The following is a 22871-nucleotide window of genomic DNA, read 5'->3' as shown; positions in this document are numbered from 1 at the left end:
CCAACATTCAGTAGGTTTCAATGAGATACCCCTGCATTCTTCTAAATTACAGTGAGTACAGGCTCAAAGCTGCCAAATACTCCTCATATGTTAAGCCCCTCATTCCCAAAATCATCCTCGTGAACCTCCTCTGAACTCTCTCCAATGATAATACATCCTTTCTGCAATATGGGGCCCAAAACTGTTGACAATACTCCGCGCAGCCTGACCAGTGTCTTATAAGCCTCAGCATAACCTCCTTGTTTTTATACTCTGTTCTCCTTGAAATAAATGCCAACATTGCATTTGCCTTCTTTACCACAGACTCAGCCTATAAATTAACCTTCTAGGAGTCCTGCACGATGGCTCCCAAGTCCCACTGCACCTCTAATGTCTGAATTTTCTCCCCATTTGGCCCCCCTTTAATCCCACTCACTGCTTCCTGCCTGTTAGCCATTCTTTCACTATTGTTCCTTTTACCAAAATGCATCATCATACACTTCCCAACACTATACTCCATCTGCCACTTTTTTGCCCATTCTTCCAATTTGTCTAAGTCCAGCTGTAATCCATTGCTTCCTCAGCACTACCTACCCCTCCAACTGTCTTCATATCATCCACAAACTTTGCCACAAAGCCATCAATTCCATTATGTAAATCATTGAAAAACAATGTGAAAAGTAGCGGTCCCAATACTGACACCTGAAGAAGACCACTAGTCACTGGTAACCAACCAGAAAAGGCCCCTTTATCCCACTCGCTGTCTCCTGCCTGTCAGCCATTCCTTTATACATGCCAGTATATTTCCTGTAACGTCACAGGATTTTATCTTGTTTAGCAGCCTCATGTGTGGCATATTATCAAATGCCTTCTGAAAATCCAAGTAAGTGGCATTCACTGTCTCTCCTTTGTCTACCCTGCTTGTTACTTCCTCAAAGAACTCTAACAGATTTATCAGGCAAGATTTCCCTTTACAGAAACTATGCTGACTTTGAATTATTTTATCATTAGTCTTCAAGTACCCTGAAACCTCATCCTTAATAATAGACTCCAACGCTTTCCCAAGCACAGAGGTTAGGCTAACTGGCCTACAACGTCTTCTCTTTTGCCTTCCTCCCTTCTTAAAGAGTGGAGTGACATTTGCAATCTTCCAGTCCTCTGGGACCACGCCAGAATCAAGTGATTCTTGAGAGTCCATTATCTCTTTAGCATCCTCTCTCAGGACTCTGGGATGTAGTCCATCTGGTCCAAGTGACTTATCCACATTAAGGCCTTTGAGTTTGCCTAGCACTTTTTCCTTTGTAATTGCAATGGCACCCCTACTCCCTGATACTCACTGACCTCTAGCGAAGACTAATACAAAGTACCCATTAAGTTTATCTGCCATTTCTTGGTCCCCCATTATACTTCACTAGCATTATTTTCCAGTGGTTCAATATCAACTCTCAAAACTTTCAGTATCCTGCTTTATATTATTGGCTACTCTGCCCTCATATTTCATCTTTTCTCTTCTTACAGCTTTTTTCTTAACACACACAAAATGCTGGAGGCAGTCAAGCACTCTATTCTTTTCCATAGATGCTGCCTGGCCTGCTGAGTCCCTCCAGCATTTTTATGCATTACTTGGATGTCCAGAATCTGCGGATTTTCTCTTGTTTGTTATATCTTAAAAGCTTCCCAATCATCCAACCTCCCACTCACTTTTGCTACCTTATATGCCCGTTCCTTGGCTTTTATGCAGTCCTTAACTTCCTGTGTCAGCCACGTTTGCTTACATCTGCCATTTGGGAACAACTTCTTCTGTAGAAAATATCTATCCTGCGCCTTGTGAACTATTCCCAGAAGCTTCGGCCACTTCTGCTCTGCTGTCACCTCCGCCAGTATCCTCCTCCAATCCACCGGAACAAGCTCCTCTCTCATGCCTCTGTAATTCTCTTTATTCCATTGCAATATTGATACATGTGACTTATACTGCACCCTCTCAAATTGCAGTATGAATTCAATCATATCATGATCACTGCCTCTTAAGGGTTCCCTTAGGTTAAGCTCCATAATAAGATCTGGGTTATTACACAACACCCAATCTAAGATAGCCTTTCCATGAGTAGGCTCATGCACAAGTTCCTCTGAAAAGCCATTTTGTAGTTATTCAACAAATTCTCCCTCTTGCAATCCAACACCAACCTGATTTTCCCAATTCCCTTGCATATTGAAGTCCCTGAATACAATTGTGACATTACCCTTATGACATTCTCTTTCCAGTCCCCTTTGCAATCTCAGCTCCACATCTTGGTTACTATTTGGAAACCTATATATGATTCCCATAATGACTTTTTTTACCTTGCAGTTTCTTAATTCCACCCAAAAAGATTCAACATTCTCTGACTCTTTGTCACTTCGTTCTAAAAATGTAATTCCATCTCTTACCAACGGAGCCATACCACCACCTATGCCTTTCTGCTTGTCCTTTCGATACAAAGCATATTCTTCGATGTTAAGATCCCAACTATGGCCTTCTTTCAGCCACAAATCGGTGATGGCCACAACATCATACTGACCAATCTCTATTTCACCACGAGTTCGTCCACCTTATTCCGAATGCCATGCATTTAAATACATCACCTTCAGTTCTGCATGCTTTGCCCCTTTGAATTTTTCCTCTGTGGTACAATTTAATTCTTTACTCTGTCTGCATTTGTACCCATTCATTGGCTTGTCCTTCTTTACATTCATTTCACATCCATCATCTACTTGTAAACCTGCTGCTCATCCTCAGCTCTATCATCCTGGTTCCAATCCCCCTGCCATATTATGTATTCAGATTAATTACAGAACAAATTAGAACACTACCAACACCTCTACAGTACTATAAAACTCTGTACTAGCTCCTAATAATTATCGATGGATCTAGTGTACGCTGCTGTATTCTGTTGACTGACTGTAAGTGAACAAAGTCAGCACAGACACCCAGTGCAGATAATAGACTGCCATCATACAATGCTTTCGATGATTGCATCCTCAAAATCTTCATTTTCATTTTAACAATCAAGATGATTGTTGATACCTTCAAATTCTTTGTAATTCCTAATTTACTGAAGTAGTGAAATAGTTTCATTTTCACTCCCAGCCGTTTCTGGCACCTCCAAGCCTGAATGCTTGAAAGCACAGACAGCAAAACAGTTCCAAATTGCCTTACTGCTTATTTCTCACCAACTATCAGTGAGAAAAATCACTGCTTTTTGACCACGAACGTACACAACTGACACTATTTATAAACTGTTTGGCAGCGGTTTCTAACTAGTGTCGAATCTGGATTGTCAGGGGGTGTGGGGCAGTACAGCTTGAGGGCTAGAAGGGCCTATATCTCCAAATAAAAACAAGAAAATTAAATAGCCTCCTGTCCCAATTAAATGGCATAGTGTCCAAAATAAACAAAGGAAATCCCGGCTATTTTCTCGATTCTTTAAGAGTTGTCCCAGATAAGCAGCTGCCCTGATTCGATGGCCCAATAAACCGGAATCCTCTGTACCAGCAAGAGACAGAATTTCCACAGACTCTTTCCTGACCTTCGGTGGTAAAACAATCTTAAGACAAACCACGGTGCACTTACCACAGTGGCAAACGTATACTTTTGGTCTTTATCCTGCAGGAAAATCAGCACATCGGTAAGGAGCAGAGCAGTGATATCTGAAACAAAGTAACAACACTTAAAACAAGGACACTGTCTCATCCCAAATTATTTATGGAATGCTCCCTTCCCATTTCTTTCCTGGCTTTAAGCAGCTTGTGTATGAAATGTTCCTCCACTCCTTCACCCTAGTGAAAAGTACCACCTCTTAAAACCAGTACCACTGGGGGTCAGAAACAGGAAATGAATTGCAAACAGCAAGTTCACAGGAGTGGACAGAATACTGCAGGTGTTGAATGAGATCACATCCATCCATGATGTCAATGCTTATTTTACTGCATGGTAACAAATGATTTATAACTATATATATTTTTCAGTACACCACTCAATTTTCAAAACTGCACAGTGAAAATATAATTTTTAATATTGGTGCTATTTTACCTTTCAATCGTCCTGTGGCTGTTTTCCAATACATTGAACCTTCATGCTGTAACTCTCTGTCCCGGCTGGTCAGATCTTGCTTCCTGAATGCACGGCCATTCTTCAACTTGGCATATGTTTTGTTTTCAAACCTACTTAAGATATCAAGTAGTTTTTGCTCTTTCTCATATTTGTTGACCTTTGTATCTATTGATGTGATTATGTCCTTTATCATAGCAAGAGATCTAGCCACATCCTCATTTTCTTCTGTCCCTTCTGGGAATAAGAATACAACCAAATTTCAGTCCATTATTATTCAGGCACATACCTATACATAAAATTCCTTGATGGTCAGGAGTGACATGGATGCCTGAATCATATTTACTGATTCACGTCTTATAACTTTGCACAGCATGGCATTTAAAGGAGACAAATGGGGTTTACAGTGGGTAGCTCAGTAATGCAGCAGTTAGTGCAACACTTCCCAGCACCAGCAGTAAGATCGGGTTTTAATTCTCACCATTGTCAGTAAGGAGTTTGCACATCCTCCCCGTGACTGTATGGGTTTCCTCTGGGTGCTCCAGTTTCCTCCCACGTTCCAAATATAATATGGTTATGGTTAGCAAGTTATGGTCAAGTATGGTGCCATTTCATTTGCAGACTGCCCAGCACAATCCTCGCTGACTTTATTTGATGGAAGACAACACATTTCACTGTATGTTTTGATGTTACATGTGACAAATAAAGCTAATCTTAACTGAGGTAGGCAATTTGGTTGGCATGGATGAACTACTGTAGGTTAAGGGGCCCATTTTCTTCTATACATGTGTGGTGGAGAATATGTTCACTGGTTGTATCAGAACTTAGTATGGAAACACCAATGGCCTTGAACGAGAAATCCTACAAAATTAGAGGGTATAGCCCAGTCCATCGTGGGTAAAGACCTCCCCACCAATGAGCACATCCACATGGAGCACTGTTGCAGGAAAGCAGCATCTATAATCAGGGACTCCCACCACCCAGGACAAACTGTCTTCTCATTGCTGCAATCAGGAAGAAGGTACAGGAGCCTCAGGACCCACATCACCAGGTTTAAGAACCATCAGGCTCTTGAACCAGTAGCTATGACTTCACTCAACTTCACTTGTCCCATCATTGAACTGTGCCCAGAGCCTATGGACTCACTTTCAAGGACTCTTCATCTCACGTTCCTGACACGTATTGCTTGCTTGCTTGCTTATTTATTTATTTATTATTTCTTTTTTTGTATTTGCACAGTTTGTTGTTTTTTGCACATTGGTTGTTCGTCCGCACTGTCGGGTGCAGTCTTTCACTGATTCTGTTATAGCTTTTGAATTTACTGACTATGCTTGCAAGAAGACAAATCTCAGGGTTGTATATGGTGACACGTAAAGACCTTGATAATAAATTTACTTTGAACTTTGAACTATATGATTCTAGGGCAATATTGCAAGTTCTTCACAAAACTTGAATTATCCAATAAGTTGTGGAATTGAATCAGTATTGTAACTCTTATAAGTTTTAAACAGAGTCAGAAATATGAGTTTCCAAACAATAAGGAGTACTGGCAGTTTACATCTGGCTACTGTTACCACTATGTTTGCCATAAACTCTCAATCATAAATAGGACCATCAAGACACTTTCATATGTGGAAATTTCCAGTCTATGAAATATTACTCCTGCCTTTTAAATTTGGCTGAACAGTGCATTTGTGCTTGTTCCAGAACTGAAGTAAACATGCTGCATTTGCTATGACTGGAAACTGCAAAAGGCCAAATTAGAGATATAGATCTTTCAGATTCTGCAAAATTTATACAAGATTCTACTGTATATCACCTCACACCAGGACTTTATGGACACAAGCTATAACCAGAGAATTTTTAAAGCAGGCTACACTTATCATTCTAGCATCTACCCTGCAGTGTGAACTAAAAAATTCAATGGATTGTGCAGCTTGAATTTAAAACAGACAATTCATGCACGCAGAAAAGCATTTTGCAACATTACATCATATACATTGGTATATTTTCCACATGGACCCGCAATCACGTACCCTAAAAATTATCTTTCTAAGTGAAGAGACAGACTGCAAATGCTAAAATCTGGAATAACAGACAACCTGCTGGATAACTCAGCAGGCTGAGTTCCTGAGGGATTGAGAGTGGAGAGGGGAGATAGCCAGTATAAAGAGGGAGTAATGCTACAGGAGCCAGAGGTGGGGAGGGGCTGCTTTGTGTGCAAATTTCCTGCTGTTTGCTTATTGACAAGTAAGTATGCACACACCTTAATACTGCACCGCTCAGCAGTACAACAATGTCTATGAAACACTTGAAGCTCCACAAGATATTACTGAAGTGAGCTGCCCACCACCACATTCTCGAGGGCCATGAGGGATGGGGAATAAGTGCCAACCCTGCCAGCAAAGTTGCAATCACAAAAGTATACTTAACTAAACTTCTTAAAAACTTTGCAACTCATAAGGGGCAGCAAGAGGTGCTAACAAATGATATCAAACCATTTTTCTGACCCGAGGGCCATGGGAAAAAGGCACAACACTACAGAAGGCTCCAAGATTTTCTGATAAGGACTGGAGGAAATTGCACAAATAATGTGAGCTATTCACAGAGACTGGAGGCCCTCTTCATACTGGAAAAGTAATGACACCGCTAACAATGGTAACCACTGTCAGTAGTACCAGGATTCACTGCTGCATGAATGGCCTCATATTTGCAGTAGTAGTCAGCAGTGTAATGATGAAAGCTATTTCTTATGCACGTGTAATCTAAGGGTACCATAAATGTGTACAGCACAGTAGTACAGCTGTTAGTGTAACCCTATTACAGCGGCAGCAATCACCAATCAGGTCTCAATTCCTGCTGCAGCATGCAAGGGTTTTGTATTTTCTCCACATGACTCCTGATGCCACCCACATTCCGAAGTCATACTGTTAGAGATAGTAAGCTGCAGGCTGCAGTATTGGTGCCAGAAGCGTTGTTAGGCTTGCTGGCTGCCCAGCATAATCCTCGCTGATTCGATTCGATGCAAATGACACATTTCACTGTACACTTCCATGTTTTAATGTACGCGTGGCAAACAAAGCAGGTCTGAATCCTACAAAAAGCAGTGGATATGGCCCAGTCCATCACAGGTAAAGCACTCCGCAACATCGAGCACATCTACATGGAGTGCTGTTGCAGAAAAGCAGCATCCATCATCAGCAACCCCCACCACCGCGGACAGGCTTTCTTCCCTCAGGATGAAAACAGAGACATCTCAGAACCCACACTCCCAGGTTCAGGAACAATTATTACTCCTCAACCATCAGGCTCTTGAACTCGTGGGAATAACTTCATTCAACATCACTCGCCCCATCACTGAACTGATACCACATCCTATGGGCTCACTTTCAAGGGCTCCTCATTTCATGTTCTTGATATTTATTTATTCTTATTATTTCTTTTTTCTTTTGTATTTCCATAGTTAGTTATCTTTTGTACATTGGCGGCTTGTCTGTCCTGTTGGGTGTGGTCTTTCATTGATTCTATTATAGTTCTTGGATTTACTGAGTATGCCTGCAAGGAAACGACTCTCAGGGTTGCATACAAGGGGTGATTGATAAGTTTGTGGCCTAAGGTAGACGGAGTCAATTTTAGAAAACCTAGCACATTTATTTTTCCTACATTTACACACCTACTCCAGCGGTTGTGGAGCATATGGACCCCTTCTTTGTAGAAGTCAGTGTCTTGGACCTCCAGAAGTAGTCCACAGTAGGGGTGATTGATAAGTTTGTGGCCTAAGGTAGAAGGAGATGAGTTATTAACTTCAAACTTTCTGCATTTTCACTCGAAGAGTTGAACTGCACGTGCACGTAACAAGAGCTGTATAACTCATCTTCTTCTACCCAAGGCCACGAACTTATCAATCACCCCAGCTATGGACCATCTGCAGGTCCAAGACGCTCTCGTTACATGCACGTGCAGTTCAACTCTTTGAGTGATAATGCAGAAAGTTTGAAGTTAATAACTCATCTCCTTCTACCTTAGGCCATGAACCCGTCAATCACCCCTGCTGTGGACCACTTCTATAAAGAAGGGATCCGTATGCTCCACAACCGCTGGACTAAGTGTGTACATGTAGGAGGGGACTATGTTGAAAAATAAATGTGCTAGGTTTTCTAAAATTGACTCCTTCTACCTTAGGCCACAAACTTATCAATCACCCCCCCCCGTATGGTAACGTACATATACACATTTTAATAATAGTTACTTCGAACTTTGAACTATATGATATAATATTTGCACTATTAGAATTTCTTCACAAAACTTGAATTATCCAGTAAGTTGTGCAACTGAATTAGTACAGTAACTCCCACAAGTTTTAAACATCTTCAGAAATGTTTATTTTAAAAAAAAAGCTTATCTTTAGATTTGCACTCAACTGTCAAAAATTATGAAGAGGCAGGATTACGACACTCGTCCAGCTCACTCTAATCAACACTACTGAAACCATGCAATCAGCAACTTTCGAAGGGTCTCGGCCTGAAACGTCGACTGTATCTCTTCCTAGAGATGCTGCCTGGCCTGCTGCGTTCACCAGCAACTTTGATGTGTGTTACTTTCTGAGATTGATGGATGTGGTAGGGGAAGTGTCTCAATGCTCTTGGAGAATGTATCTAGAAAAGCAGGTACATACACAAAACACCAGCTACTTGCATTTCTCACTGAGAGGTCATAATTCTATAAGGCATAATAGTAGAATTAGAGCATTCGGCCCATTAAGTCTGCTGCTTTATTCAATAATGACTGATCTATTTTCCCTCTCAACCCTATTCCCCTGCCTTCACCACTTAACCTTTGATGCCCTTACTAATCAAGAACCTATCAGACTCCACTTTAAATATACCCATTGATTTAGCCTTCACAGCCATCTGTGGGATTGAATTCCACAGATTCACCACCCTCTGGCTAAAGAAATCCCTCCTCATATCTGTTCTAAATGGAGGCAGTCCTTCTATTTCGAGGCTGTGCCTTCTGGTCATAGAGTTCCCCACTACAGGAAACACCCTCTGCAAGCCACTCTACGTAGGTCCTTCAATATTCGATAGGTTTCAATGAGCTTCAATGAGAATGGTGGGGGTGGGGGGGACCCCATTCTTCTGAACTTCAGCAAGTGCAGACCTGGAGCCATCAAATGCTCTTTATTAACCCCTTCATTCCTGGGATCATTCTTGCGAACCTCCTCTGGACCCTCTTCGTAGCCAGCACATCTTTCCTTAGACAAGGGGCCCAAAACTGGTTTAGAAAAAGGAAATTTTTGACGACTCTCAATATATTGACAACAATTCACCATGCTGTGGCAAGGTAATGAAAATAATAAGTAGAAGAGACGTAGGGTTTGGTCTTTTCAAGGGTTGACAAAGCCAAAATCAACTCTCTACCACCATTTGACTCAAATGGTATCTTCTAATGTGTCTTTCTAATTAATGTTATCTAATCTTTAGTGAAATGTCATTTGATTACCTGCATTAAATATCAGCAGCACCTATGATTACCTAGTAATTAAATTACCATAATTTACTCCAAAACTAGATTATTGTCATTGTGAAAAAATAATAACTATTGGCATTTATGTAATATCTTTCTCAACTTCTGGACAACTCAGATCCTTTTATAATTATTGTTCTTATTTGGAACTACGGCATGTTAACAGGTCCTCCCAGCCCAATGGCACCATACCACCCAATTACACCCATATGACCAATTAACCTACTAATGAGTAGTCTTTGAAATGTGGAAGGAAACTACAGCACCCGGAGAATTCACGTGATCACAGGAGAACGTACAAACTTTTGACAGGAATTGAGCCCATAATGGCATTACACTAACCACTACACTACTGTGCCACTCCAAAACTGTAATTCCAACACTGGGAGTTGAACCCAGGCCACACTGGTGAAAACCAGGAACCCTAACTGCTAGACTATATCAAATCGTTATATATAGATTAGAGAAGTGAAAACTAAGGTAGCGTAGGACTCCACAGTTTTATAAAACAGCATAGAAAGTCAACCCAAAATATACCTTCTGTGTACTGTAGTAAACGTTCAAGCAGGACTGGGTATTTGGTGATGCGTTGGGTAACTAATAGTATACATTCAGGGACACCAAGGCGTCGGACTTGTAGATTGTTGCTTTGTTGCTAAAAAGGAAAAACAGAATGCAAGGTAGGTTGAAAAATCTTGCTTTGCAATATTTCGTCTTGTAGTGAAAACTGACAATGAATACTTACTCGGATAAAGTTCTGAAATTTCTTGTTTTGTTGTTGCAGTTCTTTAAATAAACTGACGGCCTCATTATGATGGCTGCAAAATTCACCATAGGAGTGCTTCAACTTATTGGCATTCTCATCTGTAAACTAAACATGAAGAATGATTGTGGTCCCAATAAGTGGCTCACTCCTCTAGGACATCTAAAATAAATCAAGCAATGAAATCAAAGCAGACTGTTTGCCAGAGATAGTATTGGAATAAAAATTATATGGATCAGGAAAAATAACAAAGAATTTTACATAGATGAATCATTTGAACTTTGCCGTTGTCAAGCAAGGTAACAGTATATAAATTTTAAAAGTTTTCTAGGAACTTATGACTTCTCAAAGCTGCAAGATGATTAAATCATTAGCTGTCCCAAATCACATCCTGCTGCATACAAAGCCACCATTTTATCTTATACTTCTTTAATCTCAACTTTAATGTTCATTTCTATTGCTGCTTGTTCTAAAGTCACCCAACTGATAAACAATCAAATCATTTCTGTGTAGCGGCACAGGGGGTTGTCCTACCTTTGAACTTGTAGCACTCAAATCAAAATAAATTACTTTGATTTTAAATCTGAGCGAAGTTCATGCCAGAGGGCCTGATGTCACTAGGATCCACCAAATAGAGTGAATCTTTTTGGATGGGTGCCTTTTGTACCCATTCTGTTAATACAGTTTTCTATTTAAATAAGTTCTTGTCCATCTGTTTTGGGATTGTTACGTAATTAGGTCACATTAATCGTTTACTCAACTAGTTTCCGCAAAACTACTGGAAGTAAAACTTCTGCATTATTTTATATTCTGCAACAGACAACATTTCATATCTACCACATTCCAAGAGATATTTTGCAAATATTTCTGCTCCTCTTACTCTCACACTACCTGTTGTAAAAGGATATCACCAATTTTATGAATAAAAAAGTTCCTTTCACTGTTTTCCTCGAAAGACTCCCGGCGCCTCTCTTTCAAGCAGAAGAAAAAATGCTTGTGAATTTCTAATAGCCCATCCAAAGAGGGAAATATTTTGTCAATGACGTTGTGATCTATTTGCAGCTCCTCCTTCATGCCCTTCCTATAAATTTCTGACATTATCTCCAGGGTCTGAACGTGGTGCATCTCTGTCTGCATCAGCTCTGAAAGTGAACAAGAAATAATTTAGTGTTTAAGACTGAGGTGTCAGTTTACATGACATATACAAGAAATTCCCGGGCATACTCGGAGTCAGGTACCCAACAGAAATTAATTGCTTTGTTATATTATTTCAGAATCAGAATCAGGTCTATTATCAGCGGCATGTGTCATGAAATTCATTAACTTAGCAGCAGCAGTTCAGTGCAATACATAATATAGAAGAAGTAGAAAAAATAATAATAAGAAGAAATAAATCAATTACAGAATATGTATATTGAATAGATTAAAAATCACACAAAAACAGAAATAATAAATATTTTAAAAAGTGAGGTAGTGTTTATGGGTTCAATGTCCACTCAGGAATCAGATGGCAGAGGGGAAGAAGCTGTTTCTGAGTCGCTGAGTGAACTGCAGAACTATAGAACACTACAACACAGAAAACAGACCATTCAGCCCTTCTTGTCTGTGCTGAAACTTTATTCCGCTAGTCCCATTGACCTGCACCAAGTCCATAACCTTCCAGACCTCTCCCATCCATGTATCTATCCAACTTATTCTTAAAACGTAAGAGTGAGCCCTCATTTACCACATCAGATGGCAGCTCGTTCCACACTCCCACCACTCTCTGAGTGAAGAAGTTCCCCCTAATGTTCCCCCTAAACCTTTCCCCTTTCACCCAAAAGCCATGTCCTCTCGTATTTATTTCTCATAATCTAAGTGGAAAGAGCCTACTCGCATTTACTCTGTCTATACCCCTCATAATTTACTAAACCTCTAGCAAATCCCCCCCTCAAAGGCCTTATTAAAGTCCATGTTTCCTTCATCTACTTTCTTGGTAACCTCCTTGAAAAACTCTACAAGATTCATTAAACACGATCTACCACGCACAAAGCTGTGCCGACTAACCTTAATCAGCCCTTGGCAGTCCAAATACTTGTATATCCGATCTCTCAGAACACCTTCCAATAATTTACCTACTACTGATGTCAGGCTCACTGGCCTATAATTACCTGGTTTACTTTTGGAGCCTTTTTTAAACAACGGAACAACATGAGCTACCCTCCAATCCTCTGGCACTGCACCCGTGGCTAAGGACATTTTAAATATTTCTGCCAGGACCCTGCAATTTCTACACTAGTCTCTCTCAAGGTCCGAGGAAATATCATGTCAGGCCCAGGGGATTTATCTACCTTTATTTGCTGTAAGAGAGCAAGCACCTCCTCCTCTTTAATCTCTATATTCTCCGTGACAGTTTTGTTTCCCTTCCATATACGCTATGCCAGTTTCCTGAGTAAATACTGATGCAAAAAAGTGTGTGGCTTCAGGCTTCTGTACCTCCTACCTGATGGTAACAATGAGAAAAGGGCGTGCCCTGGGTGCTGGAGGTCCTTAATAATGGATGCTGCCTTTCTGAGACACCGCTCCCTAAAGATGTCCTGGGTACTTTGTAGGCTAGTGCCCAAATGGAGTCGACTAAATTTTGACATCCAAAGCAGAACACTGGTATTACTCTTAACATGACCAAAGAACCAAATATACACAGTGGCCACATAATTAAGTACCTAATAAAATGGCTACTGTGTGTATGTTCATGGTCTTCTCCTGTCATAGCCTATCCAATACAAGGTTTGATATGTCGTGCATTCAGAAATTCTCTTCTGCACATCACTGTTGTAACACAAGGCTATTTGAGTAACTGTCACCTTCCTGACAGCTTGAACCAGTCTGGCCATTCTCCTCCGACCTTTCTCATTAACAAGGTGTTTTTGCCCATAGAACAGCCATTGGATGTTTTTTTCTTGTTTTTTACACCATCCTCAGTAAACACTTGAGACTGTTGCATGTGAAAATCCCAAGAGATCAGTAGTTCCTGCAATATTGAAAGCACCCCATCTGGCACCAACATTCATTCCATAGTCAATGCCATTTAGATCACATTTCTTCCCTATTCTGATGTTTGGTCTGAACAACAACTGAATCTCATGACCATGTCTGCATACTTTAACGCATTGAGTTTCTGCAACATGATTGGCTGATTAAATATTTGCATTAATGAGCAGGTTACAGATGTACCTAATAAATGGCCACTGAGTATGTATTTACATTCAGCATATCTACTTTCATTTCAAATTTGCAACCAGGTACAAAAGTGGCATTAAAACGTAGTAGAAGACAGCCACCGAGTTAAACCAAAATTTTCTCAGCTAGGAAAGCTGGACTATGAATAAAATAACTAACAGTAACTTTAAGTAGGTATGAAGAATGGAGGCATGAGACTGCAGATGCTGGAATCTGCAGCAACACAGAAAGTGCTGGAGGAACTCAGCAGGTCAAGCCATATCTATGGAGGGATCACACTCACTATTAAGAAATACTATATCAATATATTTCATTGAATATTTGAAAAAAAATTATTTAGCAAAATATATTATTTGGGCTAATCTATACCATGATTGTTTTTGTGGCAGATATTATTTGATGTGATGACAAAATAACTAGAACAATAAAACAGACCAAGTTGCATTTTTCAGTTACTTATTTACTTATTGGCACATTTGCGCCAGGTGCGTCGAGCTGCAGCTCCTTAGGGACCGCGTTAGGGAACTGGAGATGTAGCGCGATGACCTTCATTTAGTCAGGGACAGTGAGGAGATGATAGAGAGGAGCTATAGGCAGGTAGTCACGCGGGGCCTCGGAAGACAGAGAAGTGGGTAGCAGTCAGAAGAGGGAAGGGAGAGAAGCAGATGCTAGAGAGCACCCCTGTGGCTGTCCCCGTTAACAATAAGTACTCCTGTTTGAGTACTGTTGGAGGAGACAATCTACCTGGGGGAAGCAACAATGGCTGCACCTCTGGCACAGAGTCTGGCCCTGTGGCTCAGAAGGGTAGGGAAAGGAAGAGGATGGCAGCAGTGATAGGGGACTCTATAGTTAGGGGTCAGACAGGTGATTCTGTGGACGCAGGAAAGAAATTCGGATGGTAGTTTGCCTCCCAGCTGCCAGGGTCCGGGATGTTTCTGATCGCGTCCATGATATCTTGTAGTGGGAAGGAGAACAGCCAGAGGACGTGGTACATATTGGTACCAACGACATAGGTAGGAAAAGGGAGGAGGTCCTCAAAATAGACTACAGGGAGTTAGGAAGGAAGTTAAGAAGCAGGATCTCAAAGGTAGTAATCTCAGGATTACTGCTTGTGCTACGTGACAGTGAGTATAGGAATAGAATGAGGTGGAGGATAAGTGCGTAGCTGAGGGATTGGAGCTGGGGGCAGGGACCTGTACAAAAAGGACGGGTTGCACTTGAATCCCAGGGGGACCAATATTCCAGCAGGGAGGTCTGCTAAGGCTATTGGGGAGAGTTTAAACTCGGATTGCTGGGGGATGAGAACCAAACTGAAGTGATGGAGGAAAGGGAGGTTGGCTCACAAATAGAGAAAGCTTGGAGACAGTGCGAAAGGGAGGATAGGCAGGTGATAGAGAAGGGACGCTCTCAGACTGATGGTTTGAGATGTGTCTATTTTAATGGGAGGAGTATTATGAACAAAGCGGATGAGGTTAGAGCGTGGATCAGCACTTGGAACTCTGATGTTATAGCCATTGCAGAGACTTGGATGGTGCAGGGACAGGAATGGCTACTTCATGTGCCAGGCTTTAGATGTTTCCGAAAGGACAGGGATGGAGGCAAAAGAGGTGGGGGCGTGGCACTGTTGATCAGAGATAATGTCATGGCTGTAGAAAAGTAGGAAGTCATGGAGTGATTGTCTACGGAGTCTCTGTGGGTGGAAGTTAGGAAAAGGAAGGGGTCATAACTCTACTGGCTGTTTTTTATAGACCACCCAATAGTAACAAGGACATCAAAGAGCAGATATGGAGACAGATTCTGGAAAGGAGTAATAGTAACAGGGTTGTTGTGGTGGAAGATTTTAATTTCACAAATATTGATTGGCATCTCCCTAGAGTGAGGGGTTTAGATGGAGTGAAGTTTGTTAAGTGTGCTCAGGAAGGTTTCTTGACAAGAAGAGAGGCTGTACTTGATCTGGTATTGGGGAATAAACCTGGTCAGGTGTCAGCTCTCTAGTGGGAGAGCATTTTGGAGATAGTGATCACAATTCTATCTCCTTTACAATAGCATTGGAGAGGGATAGGAACAGACAAGTTAGGGAAAAGTTTAATTGGAGTAAGGGGAAATATGAAGCTATCAGGCAGGAACTTGGAAGCATAAATTGGAAACAGATGTTCTCAAGGAAACATATGGAAGAAATGTGGCAAATGTTCAGGGGATATTTGTGTGCAGTTCTGCGTAGGTATGTTCCAATGAGACAGGGAAAGGATGGTAGGGTACAGGAACTGTGGTGTACAAAGGCTGTTGTAAATCTTGTCAAGAAGAAAAGAAGAGCTTACAAAAGGTTTGAAAAACTACGTAATGATAGGAAGATTATAAGGCTAGCCGGAAGGAGCTTAAGAATGAAATTAGGAGAGCCAGAAGGGGCCAAGAAAAGGCCTTGGTGGACAGGAATAAGGAAAACCCCAAGGCATTCTACAGGTATGTGAAGAGCAAGAGGATAAGATGTGGGAGAATAGGCCCAATCAAGTGTGACAGTGGAAAAGTGTGTATGGAACCAGAGGGGATAGCAGAGGTACTGAATGAATACTTTGCTTCAGTATTCACTACGGAAAAGGATCTTGGCAATTGTAGGGAAAACTTGCAGCGGACTGAAAAGCTTCAGCACGTAGATATTAAGGAAGAGGATGTGTTGGAGCTTTTGGAAAGCATCAAGTTGGGTAAGTTACTGGGACTGGATGAAATGTACCCCAGGCTACTGTGGGAAGTGAGGGAGGAGAATGCTGAGCCTCTGGCGATGACCTTTGCATCATCAATGAAGACAGGAGAGGTTCCGAGGATTGGAGGGCTGCGGATGTTGTTTCCTTATTCAAGAAAGCAAGTAGGGATAGCCCAGGAAATCATAGACCAGTGAGTCTTACTTCAGTGGTTGGTAAGCTGATGGAGAAAATCCTGACAGGCAGGATTTATGAACATTTAGAGAGACATAATACGATTAGGAATAATCAGCATGGTTTTGTCAAGGGCAGGTCATGCCTTACGAGCCCCATTGAATTCTTTGAAGATGTGACTAAACACATTGATAAAGGTAGAACCGTAGATGTAGTGTATATGGATTTCAGCAAGGCATTCGATAAGGTACCCCACGCAAGGCTTATTGAGAAAGTAAGGAGGCATGGGATCCAAGGGGATATTGCTTTGTGGATCCAGAACTGGCTTGCCCACAAAAGACAAAGAGTAGTTGTAGACGGGTCATATTCTGCATGGAGGCCGGTAACCAGTGGTGTGCCTCAGGGATCTGTTCTGGGACCCCTACTCTTTGTTATTTTTATAAATGACCTGGTTGACGAAGTAGAGGGATGGGTTAGTAAATTTGCTGGTGACACAAAGGTTGGGGGCATTGTGGATAGTGTGGAGGGCTGTCAGAGGTTACAGCGGGGCATTGATCAGATGCAAAACTGGGCTGAAAAGTGGCAGATGGAGTTCAACCCAAATAAGTGTGAGGTGGGTCCTTTGGTAGGTCAAATATGATGGCAGAATATAGTATTAATGGTAAGACTCTTGGCAGTGTGGAGGATCAGAGGGATCTTGGGGTCCGAGTCCTTAGGACACTCAAAGCTGCTACGCAGGTTGACTCTGTGGTTAAGAAGGCATTGGCCTTCATCAATCGTGGGATTGAGTTTAAGAGCCGAGAGGTAACGTTGCAGCTCTACAGAACCCTGGTCAGACCCCACTTGGAGTATTGTGTTCAATTCTGGTCATATCACTACAGGAAGGATGTGGAAACCATAGAAAGGGTGCAGAGGAGATTTACAAGGATGTTGCCTGGATTCGGGATCATGCCTTATGAGAATAGGTTGAGTGAACTCAGCCTTTTCTCTTTGGAGTGATGTAGGATGAGAGGTGACCTGATAGAGGTGTACAAGATAATGAGAGGCACTGATCATGTGAATAGTCAGAGGCTTTTCCCCAGGGCTGAAATGGCTAGCACAAGAGGGCATAGTTTTAAGGTGCTTGGAAGTAGGTACAGAGGAGATGTCAGGGGTAAGTTTTTTTACTCAGAGAGTAGTGAGTGCCTGAAATGAATGGCTGTGATGGCGGTGGAGGCGGAAACGATAGGGTCTTTTAAGAGACTCCTGGAAAGGTACATGGAACTGAGAAAAATAGAAGGTTATGGGCAAGCCTAGCTAGTTCTAAGGTAAGGACATGTTTGGCACAGCTTTGTGGGCCGAAGAACTTGTATTGTGCTGTAAGTTTTCTATGTTTCTATGTTTATTTGGTTCTGATGTAGAGTAACACAAGAATTCTCAATCTGAATAGTGAGGAAAAATGCTTTGGACAGTTTTATCATCTTTTTGAAAAATTGTGAGACCTTCAAAGAATAGCTATCACTCTTTTATTAAATTAGAAGAAACAAAGCAAAAGTTGAACATTGATGAATCACTGGTTCACATGCAGCTCTTATTCGTACACTGTTTAGGACAGTACACTCACCATATATCACATCCTGTCTCTTGATCATGTTTTTCTGTTGTTTACTGCTAAACGAATGATCAACAGCAAGGCTCCAGGACTCAGCTTTAAATTCTTCTGCATCATATTCAAGGATTCCACGCATCGCAGAGACAGTATTATCTGGGGAAATGAACAATTAAAATCAGCGCCTGCTAATGATTTTTTCTCAGGAAGATAATTTCACATGGGTGAATTTTTGACCAGTAGTGCCAGCAGTGAAATCAGTTACAAGTCTCTCTCTTCCCATCATTTTCCATCCAAAAATGTTAACACTTGAAAATTGTTTGTGGGATACAAAAACTATTAATCTTTTTTCCCCAAATGATCTCAGAATGTTGAATTTCTTAGGACATAATTACTTGAAGATAAAAATATGTGCTCAAACGACTTGATTTTATAACTGCACTTTTTGTAATATTGAAACTTAGTTATTAATGTGAGATCCCACTCTTTCTAACACATTTGTATATGTAGAGTTCTCTATTTTTAAAGAGAAAATTAAGTCATTGATTCAAGTATTTTGCTTTCCAAAACAGGTAACATTAATGGCTAAACTCTCTTCTCATTTGAAATTCAAGAAGACTGCAGAAGCTGGAAATCTGAAAGAAAAAATAGAAAATGCTGGAAAATGTTCAGCATGTCAAGCCGTATCTGCAGAAAGTGAAAGAGTTAGTATCTCAAGCTGATGACTGTTTGTCAAGTTAGACTTGGTAAATTATTTTCCAGACAGAAAAGGGACCATAAGACAAAGGAGCAGAAGTCGGCCATTCGGCCCATCAACTCTGCTCCACAATTTTATCATGAGCTGATCCATTCTCCCATTTAGTCCCACTCCCCGCCTTATCACCATAACCTTTGATGCCCTGGCTACTCAGATCCCTATCAATCTCTGCCTTAAATACACAAAATGACTTGGCCTCCACTGCTGCCTGTGGCAACAAATTCCATAGATTCACCACCCTCTGACTAAAAAAATTTCTTCGCATTTCTGTTCTGAATGAGCGCCCTGCAATCCTTAAGTCATGCCCTCTCGTACTAGACTTCCCGATCATGGGAAACAACTTTGTCACATCCACTCTGTCCATGCCTTTCAGCACTCGAAATGTTTCAATGAGGTCTCCCCTCATTCTTCTAAACTCCAAGGAATACAGTCCAAGAGCGGACAAATGTTCCTCATATGTTAACCCTCTCATTCCCGGAATCATTCTAGTGAATCTTCTCTGTACGCTCTCCAATGTCAGCACATCCTTTCTTAAATAAGGAGACCAAAACTGCCCACAGTACTCCAAGTGAGGTCTCACCAGTGCCTTATAGAGCCTCAACATCACATCCCTGCTCCTATACTCTATTCCTCTAGAAATGAATGCCAACATTGCATTTGCCTTCTTCACTACTGACTCAACCTGGAGGTTAACCTTAAGGGTATCCTGTACAAGGACTCCCAAGTCCCGTCGCATCTCCGAACTTTGAATTCTTTCCCCATTTAAATAATAGTCTGCCTGTTTAATTTTTCTGCCAAAGTGCATAACCATACACTTTCCAACATTGTACTTCATTTGCCTCTTCTCTCCCATTCTTCCAATCTATCCAAGTCTCTCTGCAGACTCTCCGTTTCCTCCGCACTACCGGCCCCTCCATCTATCTTCGTATCATCAGCAAACTTAGCCACAAAGCCATCTATTCCATAATCCAAATCGTTGATGTACAATGTAAAAAGAAGCGACCCCAACGCAGACCCCTGTGAAACACCACTGATAACCGGCAGCCAACCAGAATAGGATCCCTTTAGTCCCACTCTCTGTTTCCTGCCAATCAGCCAATGCTCTATCCACGTATGTAACTTTCCCGTAATTCCATGGGCTCTTATCTTGTTAAGTAGCCTCATGTGTGGCACCTTGTCAAAGGCCTTCTGAAAATCCAAATATACAACATCCACTGCATCTCCCTTGTCTAGCCTACTGGTAATTTCCTCAAAAAATTGTAATAGGTTTGTCAGGCAGGATTTAGCTTTCAGTTGTTGAAAAGATGAGGAGAGAGATACTTAGGATGTAGGGAACATAAATAACAAGATGAGTTCAAGAATGTTCTGTGGATAAATTGTGGACCACCTCTGGACACAGTGTTAATGAGGCAGTTACATGGTGATATATGGTTCCATTCCCTTCGCCTCATCCAGCCCACACCTAACTTATTTTGCAACTTAAATTTTTTTTCTCCTTCCCAATTTTGTTAACTCTGCTTCACTTCTTCAGATGTTGCTTTCCATTTTTATCTCTCTTTACTCGTTTCATCGCCATTTGAACTCATGACCGATGTACTTGCTCCTAAATTGAGAGGAAATAGTACTTCCCAATGGCACAATATAGAATACAGAATAATTCATTATTTCATTGATGTTCAACAGAGAATTTCAGCACATAGTGACAGATGGTGCTAGCAAACCTAGAGTCATGATGCAGCCACACACAAAAGGCAGGCATAAGGATGAAGGGACAGCAGATACATGTCTCCCTTTTGTCTGGAGATGTTTACATTCAGTCTCTGTGGACACAATCCATTTTCATTCTCAAGATTATGAGGAAAATGGCTTGGGTAACTGCTGTGGTGTAGACACAGAGTACGTGTCACACCTGTGTCATGCAGAACAACATCTAGAGCACCTCACACCTGATACCCAAGTTTTTCCCCTAATCAAGATTGAGTGCTCATGCCACATCCCCAGTTTCTGCTTTACCTTGGCTGTATGCATCACCAAGTTTTCATTGTGTAATATGATCTCCATCCCTTTGGGTCTATATCAGGGCTCCCAACCTTTTTTTGTGCCATGGACCAATACCATTAAGCAGGGTTCCGTGGACCCTAGGATGGGAACCCCTGCTCTAAATCCTTCTTGATTGACTCAGCAAGGGGCTTGATAAAATACACAAACAAAACAACAGAGAGCATCCTTACCCAATTCTAGATCTAACCTGGACACCTTCAATTCCCATCCACTGACTTGAACTGCTACTGATGCCTGGACAGAACCATCATATCTAAATCCTGACACCACCCCAAGCCTCATTTGGAGAGCAGATTGGTCATGTGTGTGCGCAGTGTTCTGAAAAAGGACTTCTTCTGGTCCAAGATAACTAGACACGTGCCCATTCCCTGTTCAGCATGCAGGTGATCATATCCATGAGTAGTTGAGTTGTGCAAGGTAATCAAGAGTTCTCGTATGGGTATCGTGCAGGTCTGAATCCAGATGAATTGTCAGCCCCATAGAAAACTTCACTGGTCATGACTTTAACCAGGATCTGTAGTCCACAATGAACAGTCAGATGAGGTCACCAATTTTGCATCTCTGCCTTCTCCCTCTTTTGCAGATGAAGGAGGGCGATAATGGTCATCCTCAAGGTCTCAGCTAAATGCATAATGTTGTATGCCTCCAGCATACCTGGGCCAATACAGTACAGCAAAAGCCAGTAGAGACTAGGCCAGAGACTCCTCCCACACACACCTTAAAGGAATGTCCACGCATTCTAGACATTTCTGCCCTGGTAAATGATTCCAACTATCTACCCCATCCCTACCTCTCATAATTTTAGAGACTTCTATCATCTCCCCTCAGCTTCCAATGCTCCAGAGAAAACAACACAAACATGCCCAAGCCCTGCTCATAGCTCATGACATCTAATCTAGGCAGCATCCCGGTAAACTTCTTCTTCATCCTTTTCAAAGTTTCTAAGTCATTCTTGTAATGGGGCATCCAGAATTACACACAGTATTCCAAGTGCAGCCTTACACTATCACTCAGTGCCCCGACCAATATAGGCAAGTATGCCATATGCCTTCTTTACTGCCCTATGTATTTTCATGATGACTTTCAGGGAGCTATAGACTTACATCCCAAAGATCCCTCTGCTTATTACTGTTAAGGGTCCTGCCATTAACTGCATATTTTCCCCCTAAATTTGACATCCCAAAGTGCAACACCTCAAACTTGATCAGATTAAATTCCATCTGCCGTTTCTCTGCCCATATCTGTAACTGATATATATTCTGCTGTTCCTTTGATAACCCTATGCAGTGTCCACTACTTCACCAATTTTTGTGTCATCTGCGTACTTACTAACCTACCCATCTACGGTACATCCAGGTCATTTAAATATACGGAAGATTCTGGTTAATTGCTCCATCAGTTAATCAAGCCTTTGCTTATTTGGGATAACTCTTAAAGAACAAAAACTAATCAAGAAAACAGCCAGGATTCCCTTTGTTTATTTGGGCCACTATGCCACATAAATGGGACAAGACACTGTTGCTGAACAGTTTCGAACTAGTGTGTGGCTGTTAAACACTATACTGTTCTTGTAATGAACAGATTTTAAATAGCGTCAATTACGTGCGCTTGTATTAAAAAAAAAGATTTTTGTCACTGATAGTTGGCGAGAAATAAGCATTCAGACAATTCATAACTGTTTTGTTCTCTGCAGTTTCAAGTATTCAGGCTAGGAGATGCTAGGAGTCAAAATGAAATAATTTCACCACTTCAAGCAAGTTGGGACCTACCAAGAATTTGAAGGTATCGACAACCATCTTGAATGTTACAATGAACATGAAGATTTGCAAGATGCAATCTGTTAAGCTTTGTATGAAGGCAGCCCATTATCTATGCTGATTTTATTCATTTACAGTCAATCAAAAGAACACAGTAGTGTACACTGGATTAATTCCTCCATTGATAACTCTTAGGAGCTAATACACTGTTTTATAGTACTGTAGTAGTATTGGTAGTGATCTAATTTGTTCTGTATATAATTT

The 22871-nt window shown here is 41.4% G+C and overlaps 1 protein-coding gene across 2 annotated transcripts in view; it reads right to left on the bottom strand.

The window, feature by feature from the left end:
• arhgef28a (Rho guanine nucleotide exchange factor (GEF) 28a) overlaps positions 1 to 22871 on the bottom strand; it is a 410055-nt gene that overhangs the window by 97597 nt on the left and 289587 nt on the right. For both annotated transcript variants that reach the window (XM_063049236.1, XM_063049238.1), the window contains 6 exons: positions 18048 to 18188; positions 11247 to 11497; positions 10338 to 10463; positions 10130 to 10247; positions 4049 to 4303; positions 3590 to 3666 (listed from right to left, as the gene is read on the bottom strand). In XM_063049236.1, coding sequence (XP_062905306.1) covers positions 3590 to 3666; positions 4049 to 4303; positions 10130 to 10247; positions 10338 to 10463; positions 11247 to 11497; positions 18048 to 18188 — 968 coding nt within the window. The remainder of the gene's footprint in view (positions 1 to 3589; positions 3667 to 4048; positions 4304 to 10129; positions 10248 to 10337; positions 10464 to 11246; positions 11498 to 18047; positions 18189 to 22871) is intronic.

This window comes from Mobula hypostoma, chromosome 5 (genome assembly GCF_963921235.1).
Source record: "Mobula hypostoma chromosome 5, sMobHyp1.1, whole genome shotgun sequence".
Taxonomy (NCBI): domain Eukaryota; kingdom Metazoa; phylum Chordata; class Chondrichthyes; order Myliobatiformes; family Myliobatidae; genus Mobula; species Mobula hypostoma.
This window is presented reverse-complemented; position numbering and strand designations above follow the sequence as displayed.